The 10,386-nt window shown below is 46.7% G+C and overlaps 1 protein-coding gene across 2 annotated transcripts in view; it reads left to right on the plus strand.

Annotated features, from left to right (window-relative positions):
• The window catches only part of RELT (RELT tumor necrosis factor receptor), a 54,515-nt gene extending 44,489 nt beyond the window's left edge, over positions 1-10,026 (plus strand). Inside the window, exons 9-11 of one of the 2 annotated variants that reach the window (XM_018553251.1) lie at positions 425-649; positions 2,471-2,651; positions 9,250-10,026. In XM_018553251.1, the coding sequence (XP_018408753.1) occupies positions 425-649; positions 2,471-2,651; positions 9,250-9,261 (418 nt within the window). In that variant the 3' untranslated portion in view covers positions 9,262-10,026. The remainder of the gene's footprint in view (positions 1-424; positions 650-2,470; positions 2,652-9,249) is intronic. The other variant, XM_018553253.1, reaches the window with a different exon arrangement.
• Positions 10,027-10,386: the final 360 nt, after the last annotated feature.

A 10,386-nucleotide genomic window follows, 5' to 3' on the forward strand; every position in this document is an offset into this window, starting at 1 on the left:
TATATATGATAACTGGTGTTTTTTGCTTCCCAAACCTTTTCTGTCCTTTGGGCTCACTTGAGCAATATTGAGTTGGCTAGTTCCAAGCAAGTACAGGGCTAACCTCTGGAGGACTGTAAACTCGGAGAGTTCTGCAAACAAAGCCTGAGGCCCGCTTCCTCTAATACACATTGCAGTTTTATTGTTCTTATCCATATTACCAGGAGATATGTGTCAACATAAGCTGTGGGTCCTGTACAGGCCTGTCCATCTTTCTCATGAACACCGATTACATCCTCAGTTTTATATGTATGAAATGAGTAGTGTTGTCTTCATAGAGTTTGTTTCCCCTGTGTGTAGTCGTGTGGCAGGCTGGTTATTGTCTGTCTGTACAAGGCAGTCTGTGTGTGTCTTAAAATGTAATTCTTTAATTTTTTCCATTCAGCAGGATGCACCTCCTTCCTCAGATGCCAAACATCTGCAAGCACCAGCATCACTTGCACACAGTCCAGGGTCTGGGGTCGCGCTCTGGCATCTGCTGCACCCGCTGCAGCCAAAAGAAGTGGCCTGATGTACTGACGACATCTCAGTCTGCCAACAACATAAAATCCAGCAGAAATGGCTTCAAGTGCTCCAGATCTGGGGAAATCACCATCCTGTCTGTGGGCAGGTCAGTGTCTTTTGGGCTCTAAAGGGTCAGTCCAGTTAGAGGTGCAGTCTGGTGGCGTTGGGGAGTCATGCCTTGGCTTATTGTATCTCTGGGGACTCCAGTACTGAGATCTCCTTGCTGTAGACTTTGGCTTTTTTTTCTGTTCTGTTCTCCAAAAAATTAAATTTAAAGGGTCCGTCCACTAAAGACCATCTCATCTTTATTGGTGAGCTCTCTGGGCGGAGTTCCTTCTGTGCCCATTAACAGGGGTTCCTACCGTCCTTCCTGGAGGTTTTAATTTTAGTCCTGCCGGAATTAATGGCAGGAAGATCTCATTCTTCAAAGATCCAAGACAGGACTCGGTCCATCAGCCCCAACGTGTAACTAACATTACTTTTTGCTGGATTAATCCAACAGGGAGAACCGGATTTATAACATTAGCTGACACATTGGTTAACTGATTTATTGGTTAACTGGGAGAGCAGACATTTCAACTCAGGAATCCCAGGAAGGATTATAAAAAGCCATTAGGTGGTTTAAAGTCTATGCATACCCCAACGATAAACTCCTCCTATTTGTTCCCTATTGGTATACCATTAAACGTTGTTTTGTTGGACTACAGTAATGTTAGTTCCTGCGTTGTGAAATGAGAGATTAAGTAGTTAAGCAAAAGACACCTGGGCAGGGCTGACACCATTCAGTCCACAAAAATGCTGTGTGTGTGTCACCAGTCCACAAAAAAAAAATTAGAAGCGGATGCATTTCTGACAGATCCAAGTCCATTTCTGTATTTGCAGGGTCTTTAACCACTTGCCGTCCGCCCGTTGTAAAAAAACGGAGGGACGGCACTGCAGCATTGGCGGGTTGCCGTCTCCATACGGCATTTTTTTATGCTCGCGCGCGCCCCCTAGCGGGCACGCACGGGCAGAAAAGACCTGACCAATGCAAACACCCAAACACCCGTTACCGGGTGTTTCACATATAGGCGATCAGCGGCTCCATAGCCCGCCGATCGTCTATATGTGCTCGTTCGCGTCCAACCACCGAATACTGAAAAATGGCCTGGATGGGAAGGGGGTTTAACACCGCGGATGTCAACTGGTTAAAGGGAAGTGTGTAATGTATTGCAGAGATGCGCTGCAGATGCATTTTAACTCTTCAATATATTGCAAAAATGGAAATGTGGAATGTCAGGTGCGCTGGCCCTTTTAAAGACTGACATCAGCCATTTCTAGGGGTTCTTGTGCATCAAACTAACCTAAAAAGACCGTTCAGGGCAAACAGACCGTCTCTTAAAATGAATATAAAGAAATTCTTCGCTATGGAAGCTCTCAAAGTAATAAATAAAAATCAAATGTAAAAGATGAAAAGCTGCCGTGCTAATTAAAGGAGAACTATGAGGTGAGTGAAAATCACTCATACTCATAGGTCGAGCCGACGTGTGACAATGAAACTCGCACATCGACTGTATAGATCGGGAAGTGAGCGAACACATACCGTCGCTCGCACACTAAAATTAGATCAAAAGTATGCACGGTCTCTTTAAAGCCCACCGCTGACCTACTTTCCTTCGATGTGGTCTCCAGCCGCTGTATTGAAGCCACCGCAATATACTCGGAAGGCGCTTACGCCTGTTTGGACTGCGGAGGAAATAAATTGGTGGTGGACTTTAAAGGGAGGGAGAGAGAGTCTCTGTGAGTCAGTTTGTTGACCTAACCTGTTCTAGGGAAACCGCAGTAAGGAGTTCAGTTAGTTGCAAATGGTAGTTGTGCGCTTGTGTCCTTGATGCCTAAAGAGCTTCACATAATTCCAGACTTCAATGACTGTGGATATGTTTTCCAGGTTCCGTGTGGCTCGTATACCAGAGCAGAAGACAAACCCCCCTGAGCTGAACGCCATTTCTGAAGTCGGTGGTGGAGATGGCCAAGATGTCCCCAGCAGTGAACCTCCTGAACAAAGAGTGCTGCTGTGTGAAACCGTGAGGACCAAAAATCACAGTCTAGAAGACACCAGCAAGCTGGAGGTAAAGCTTGTGTTATTCTCCTATTGTGTAACGCAGGTCATAGATTGTACAATCCGATTGCAACATCTCCTTTTTATAGTTCCTAAAACAATGTAACGTGAGCCTACCTAAATAATCTGTTTTTAGTTGGGATTCAATCAGACAGAGCCCCGCACATAGTTGCTGGTACCTCCTATTGAAGACTGTAGAATCAAATTTGTAGTATTTTAAATGTCGACCCTCCAGCTGTGGTGAAACTACAAATCCCATAAGACATTGCATGACTGACAGCCACAGTTATGACTCCCAGAGTCAGATGCATTCTGGGATTTGCAGTTTCACCACAGCTGGAGGGCCAGAGTTTGGCTAGGCCTGATGTAAGCCCAATCACTAATCTGTAATACAAGTTTTTACTTGTTAATACAATTTTAAATGGTTTTTCAATTATTTTGAATCTGCAGCATAGATAACACTTCCAAGAAGTCCCTTTCTTCAGGCACTGTAATTGAATGACAATACTCTGTGCCTGTCTACCTAATGTGCTCTGGAATGGTCACCCTGTCACGGGGGCTTTTAATGGACTACAAGTGACAGATATAACGCACATTATGCAGGCATGGTCCAGCCATTGCTGAAGTGCATGTGTGCAGGAAGCGGCTGTAAAGATGCTTCATTCACACCATGCTAGTAGGGATTCCTGCCACAGAAACGGACGGTAGGAATCCCAAACGTTCCGTTTAGCTGCGGCCGCTGTACTGGTCAAGTGTCACTAAACTTAGGAGTTAATCTTAAAAATACATACAAGTCCCTTTAACTATTAACAGAAATGTATCTTATTTGTGTATCACTCGGCTGTAGATCCTCCAATCATCTCTGACTTGGTGCTGACACTGTCCTTCCTTCTGGAGGGGGGCTGCTTTTGTTCCCCCTGGTCCCTGTGTGTGTTGTAAAGTAGTCACCGCTCCAAGCTCACTCCTGTGATGGACTACAATCTCAGGTGTAGTTTACTAACTTGTATTAAGATTGTAGTCCATCACTGGTGATTTCCCCAGATCTGGAGCACTTGAAGCCATTTCTGCTGGATTTTATGTTTTTGGCAGACTGAGATGTCCTCATTAGGCCACTTCTTTTGGCTGCAGCGGGTGCAGCAGATGCCAGAGCGCGACCCCAGACCCTGGACTGTGTGCAAGTGATGCTGGTGCTTGCAGATGTTTGGCATCTGAGGAAGGAGGTGCATCCTGCTGAATGGAAAAAATTAAAGAATTACATTTTAAGACACACACAGACTGCCTTGTACAGACAGGCAAAGCAGCGGTGGGCGCTTGGGGTAGATTTAATGTGACACTAAACTCCGGCGTTAAATCTTTAAAATACATTCAAGTCCCCTATTAACAAAATGTATCTTATTTGTATATCACTCGGCTGTAGATCCTCAAATCATCTCTGAATTGGCGCTGACACTGTCCTTCCTTCTGGGGGGGGGGCTACTTTTGTTCCCCATGGTCCCTGTGTGTGTTGTAAAGTAGTCACCGGTCCAAGCTCACTCCTGGGATGGACTACAATCTTAATACAAATTGGTAAACTAAACCTGAGATTGTAGTCCTTCATGAGAGCGAGCTTGGAGCGGTGACTACTTTAAAACACACACAGGGACAATGGGGAACAAAAGTAGCCCCCCTCCAGAAGGAAGGACAGTGTCAGCACCAATTCAGAGATGATTGGAGGATCTTCAGCCGAGTGATACACAAATAAGTTACATTGTTGTTAATAGTTATGGTACTTGAATGTAATTTTATGATTGAACTCCTGAGGTTAGTGTCACTTAAAGTAAAGTAATGTCTTTACTGTTCAGTCTGATTCTAGTCCCCTATAAAGTGGACCTTCACAGTACATGGTTATGTAGCTGCTGACTTTTTCCCTGTGCCCGGTGACGTTCCTCTTTATGCAGCTCTTTGAGCTTCCAAATATCAATATCCACAAGTCACTTTGTACCTTTCCATTCACCGCTGTACTTTTTGTCCCCTCGGCCCTCACTAATGAGCTCTCCCGGGAATCTTGTCAGCAGTCACTTCCCTCCCCCGGAGGTCACTGAAATGGAAGCTAAAGCTTGTAACTGGCAATGCGTTTAGTATTTTTAACACTTGATGAGCAATACCATGGTTTTTTTTTTTTATTTATAATTTTTTTTGGGGGGGGTGGGGTTCCCCCAGAAAACACACTTAATGTCATTCAAACACACTTTGGTCATTCAGCATGCGGGCGGTGTAAAAGAACAGGCAAAGGGTGTATGGCCAGCTTTAGACATGCACTGCATTGTGGCATTTGGGCAGGGCTGTCGGCCCCAGTTTATTGCTGCATTGTGGGATATGGGCAGGGGTGTCTGAGCCCCAGTTTATTGCTGCATTGTGGGATATGGGCAGGGGTGTCTGAGCCCCAGTTTATTGCTGCATTGTGGGATATGGGCAGGGGTGTCTGAGCCCCAGTTTAGTGCTGCATTGTGGGATATGGGCAGGGGTGTCAGAGCCCCAGTTTAGTGCTGCATTGTGGGATATGGGCAGGGGTGTCTGAGCCCCAGTTTAGTGCTGCATTGTGGGATATGGGCAGGGGTGTCTGAGCCCCAGTTTAGTGCTGCATTGTGGGATATGGGGAGGGGTGTCGGAGCCCCAGTTTAGTGCTGCATTGTGGGATATGGGGAGGGGTGTCAGATCCCCAGTTTAGTGCTGCAGTGCACTGCATTGTGGGATATGGGGAGGGGTGTCTGAGCCCCAGTTTAGTGCTGCATTGTGGAATATGGGCAGGGGTGTCGGAGCCCCAGATTAGTGCTGCATTGTGGAATATGGGCAGGGGTGTCGGAGCCCCAGATTAGTGCTGCATTGTGGGATATGGGCAGCGGTGTCGGAGCCCCAGATTAGTGCTGCATTTTGGGATATGGGCAGCGGTGTCGGAGCCCCAGATTAGTGCTGCATTGTGGGATATGGGGGAGGGGTGTCGGAGCCCCAGTTTAGTGCTGCAGTCGCCATTTTAGTTTTGGGGGGTCCTGCAGTATCGTTGTATGTAATAGAATATCAGAGTTCTCGCCAAACCGCAATGATAGCGTTTCACCCCTCAGTGCAGTGATTTTAATTGGTCATACCCTCTGATGAGTTACAGTAAGCTGATCACATGGCTGCCAGCGAAGGCCCAAAAACTCCATTGTGACATGCTGCTGTCCAGGACAATGTCATGGGGAGGGGGGTTTGGCTGCAGTGACTCCAGCATCCCACTCGGAAACCATTGTGTGACTATGAGTGTTCATAGGAGGCAGTGTCACCAGAGACCTCATTGCCCTGATGTGAGCTGATCATGGCCCAGCTCAGTGGAAAATGTGCATTGTAGGTTCAGGTCTTCTTATGAGCTCTGTGGAAATATTAAGGACAATGGACGGGGACCAGAGAAGAGATCAGAGACTCCATGGCGGAGATGCATGTGCAGCGACTGCAGAGCAGCCTCAAGGACACGATGCTCCTTCATGCCGTGCGTCCTCCGGCTGTCAGAGGCAGCTGCAGCGACGTCATTTCTCCCCTACACATCATCCATCTCTGCTGCAGCGATACCAGCTCATTGATTTCTATTCACACTCTAATGGGGAAGATCCTTATAGATGAGCACAGGGTGAAACGCATACAGGGTTGTCTCTAGCACAACTGCAGAGTGCTGGAGTCCAGGTCCAATTTCAGTTTAGAGGATTTCCAATTGTTATGCGTTTCCATTTTGCAGAAAGGCTCTTCAAAGTGGAACTTTTAGTAACTTTTAAAGTCTGCAAAAACTAATGCCAAACGTGTCACAATAAACAGCAGGGACGTGCAGTCAGGGGAGGCAGAGCCTCACCTAGATTAATGGAGGAAAAATCTGTCAGCTTCATGTCTGAAGCTGACAGCTTTTTCTCCATTCAGATCAGCTTCTATCAGGTTACACAGCAGGGAAATCCTCCCCGCTGTGTAACCTGTCACGGACGGAACGCCTCAGCAGTGAGGAGCAAGTGAGGGACAGGGAGGCTCCTCCCTGTCTCCTACCTTCCTCCTTTACACTAGCTTGGGGATGGGGGCTTCGCCTGGTGGGGGCGGAGCCTTGGTCCGGCAGGGTGTGAGGCTGGGTGATGCCTCACCTGGAGCAAAAGGTACCGCACGTCAATGATATACAGTATTTAATAGGGATGCACAGATACTTGGCACTTACACGAGAACTAGCAGGGTTGCAGCGGTTGCAGCTGGGACCGGGCTCTGGCGCTCCACCACTGTCCTGAAATCATTAGTCTGTATTGTTTTAGAAAAACTGTCACATGACACTAAGCAAAAATGTATCAGTACTTTTATATCAGTAACTATAAGGACTGACTCTGATATCCACTGAGTGGCCAGATTATTATGACCACCCCATCAGTACTTCGTTGGGCCGCCTCGTGACTCCACGAGATGTTGAAAGGTGATGCGAGGAATCTGACACGGCACTGTTGCCCTTCTGTTGTCTTGTACCAGTCTTGCCACTCTCCGTTCTGCCCTAACATTGACTAGTCGCTGACGGCCACAATTCGCACGTTCAGACCCAGATTTTCGGCTGACAGTCCAGTCTTTAAACACTTTAACAACAGCTGCTCTTGAACATTTAACGAATTCTGCTGTTTTGCTGATACTCGCTCCATGGCTCCGAGCGCCAACAATCATCCCACGTTCAAAGGCTGTTAAATCGCGTTGTTTACCCGTATCTTCAGAAACAAATCACTTCTGTCGTGGTAACCAACCTGCTTCCCTATTTATAATGGTCTGGCCCTCTAGCAACTTCAGCGCCAAATTATAGCTAATTTGCCTACAAACGTCAGGTGGTCATAATAATCTGGCCACTCAGTGTGAATGTAACTGTAAGGACTGACAATGATATAAAGAACTATAAGGTCTGACACTAATATACAAGGAACTATAAGGTCTGACACTGATATAAAGAACTATAAGGACTGACACTGATATACAAGGACTATAAGGTCTGACACTGATATACAAGGAACTATAAGGTCTGACACTGATATAAAGAACTATAAGGACTGACACTGATATAAAGAACTATAAGGTCTGACACTGATATACAAAGACTATAAGGTCCGACACTGATATACAAGGAACTATAAGGTCTGACACTGATATACAAGGAACTATAAGGTCTGACACTGATATACAAGGAACTATAAGGTCTGACACTGATATACAAGGAACTATAAGGTCTGACACTGATATACAAGGAACTATAAGGACTGAGGTGTCTTCTGCATCACACGAGTGTTGTGCGGACAGAATGACAGCCGTGCCTCCAGTGATGAGCCGGCGGGTTGTACCCGGTGGTGACGTGTTGCACACCAGTCTCTCTAAGCACAGGCCGGAAACATTGAGTCACAATTTAGGAGAGACGGCCTTGGGGGTCAGGAGAGGAGAATCGGGAATCGCCCAGACCGGTTTGCTCGCTGAGCAGATGACTAAATAAAGAGTTTTTCTTCTGACACCATCATATCCGTCATCAGAGGGAAATTTTATTATAAGGAAGATGTTCTATGTCCGATGTCAACGAGGGCAATATAGGGGATGTGACCTAAAGATATTCAAGTCCTATTATGGGGACGAGTAATGACGACTATTTTAAAGAACTCCCAGGATTTTTAAAAATTAACCCTTGCAGTGGGGCTGCCCACTATGGGCTTGTTTTGGTCTAGGGATGGAAATGAAGAATACTCACCTGATCCTCGGCCCTGCAGCAGTGACTGCCCACCGCTCCCCACCCCGTCTGCTCTGGCTGTGGTACGTCCCTCAGCATCTTCACATTTAATAGGCGTCCTTAGACCGCCAGAGTCCAGGGGAGAAGAGGTCTAGCAGCCTGATGGGACCGGGGGTCAGGTGAGTATTTCATCTTCATTCTTGCCCCTAGACAAAAACGGGCACTTAACCTTTGCAGTGCAACACACACACACCCCCCCCCCCCCACACTTCAAGGGTTAATTTCTAAAAATCCTGGCGTTCTTCTTTAAAGCTCATCTCCAGACAAATCCTTATTTATTGACTTTGGATAGAGTAGCGAAGGGTTGGGACCTTAAGCTGGCCGTACACATGGGGCTGAATGAGAGCAATCACTGGATTCTCTCACCCACGCTAAACAGCGTAGCTGAAGGAATGTCCCGCTGTGGCTATTGTATTCTGACAGTCGGAACTGGAGCAGTCATAATAAACCCATGCACTGCCTGTAGCTGATTGGCTGCGGTCACTGTTCTGTTGCCAATCTTCTGCGCAGCTCCTTTTATTCTTCATTTGAAGTTTGTTGAGCCAGGTGATGTGGGCAGGGTCACCTGTGCCTTGAATTCAAGTTGTTTCTGGCCTGCTTTAATTATGTTGTTATTGCCGTCTGTAAATGGAAGTCCTAGCTTACACACTGGTCCAGTGCGGTCTCATACTGAATGGACTGGCGGGGGAACCAAGGAAAGCTACGCAATATACTGCAGGCAATGGGATTGCCCAAATGTCTGCCATCTGTAACATTAATGGTTCCTTATGATGTCAATAAATACCAGGTCCCTTAACTTTCTTTTTTGTCTACTTCCCTCTAGGATGTCATCTGACTCCGCCCAGCTTGCGTGAACAGCCATTCACCTGCACAGACACGAATTGCGGTGGGAGGGTCCTCCTGCCAATCCGGAGAGGTCTCACTCGGGCGCACATGGTGGGGAGTATATGGCGCAGACCTGTCCACAGCACCACATTGCACCGCATTTTAAGTTTTATTACCCCTCAAGGGCAATGCCGGAGAAATTCTCGCCCTCCGCAAGTGCGATTCAGGGATTTCTGCGAGTCCGAAGCAGCGGGAAGTGACTTTGAGGGACGCTGTTGTTTTTCATGATCCATCTATGAAATAGTCTATTTTTTACCAAATGCAGAGATGGAGGAACCGAACTTTTATTGCAGCTCAACGAATGTCATACGAAGCTCTCAATATGGAGGACGGCATTCGCCAGAGATGGGAGGGGACAGAATAGCCTCCATGTTTATGTTGAAGGCCCTGTAAACCCTCCATTTTCTGACTCTACAAACCTGTGTTGCTGCTATTATGCTTTTAATTTCATTGCACATTGTTCTCTTCTACCCCCAACACAATGGACGCTGGTTACGTCCCGTAGAAAGGGGCTTTAGCACTGGAATGTGCACCCTACTGTAAAATGTTTACACTACGCTAGGAAATATGCGCAGCAGAGCATGCTGGGAAATTTACCATTTCAGCACTGTCATGCTTCTATTCCCAGCATCCTCTGCTGCTGGCATGACTTGCTGCAGGCTGGCAAGGCATGCTGGAACTTGTAGCTCTGCATCATTTGGAGAAGTACCAGTTGCACACAACAAGTCGCGGGCTTTAGTGTCTTAATGAAGGACAGTTCTTCTCTCCCGATAATCATGCGATTCCTTCCATTCTCCCATAATGCAGTGGGAGCATGAAGGACCCAGTAGCCCTTTTGCATTTTCACGGGTGTGTAAGCTGCTTTTGTTTTGCATTGTTTTAGTCATTAGTTCATGCACATTAACATGTAGGTCAATGCTGAACGTAGAAAAAAAAAAATGGGTAACTTACTGAACATTTTGGGTATTTATTATTAAACGTCTAACAGTAAGTCCCTTAATAACCTACCGGAATCCCCTGTCATGTGATGATTTGTGGCACCTCTTCCTATAATGGAGACCGGGCCGTGCAAGTT

This window comes from Nanorana parkeri, unplaced genomic scaffold, assembly GCF_000935625.1.
Source record: "Nanorana parkeri isolate BGI_ZX_2015 unplaced genomic scaffold, ASM93562v1 scaffold114, whole genome shotgun sequence".
NCBI lineage: Eukaryota > Metazoa > Chordata > Amphibia > Anura > Dicroglossidae > Nanorana > Nanorana parkeri.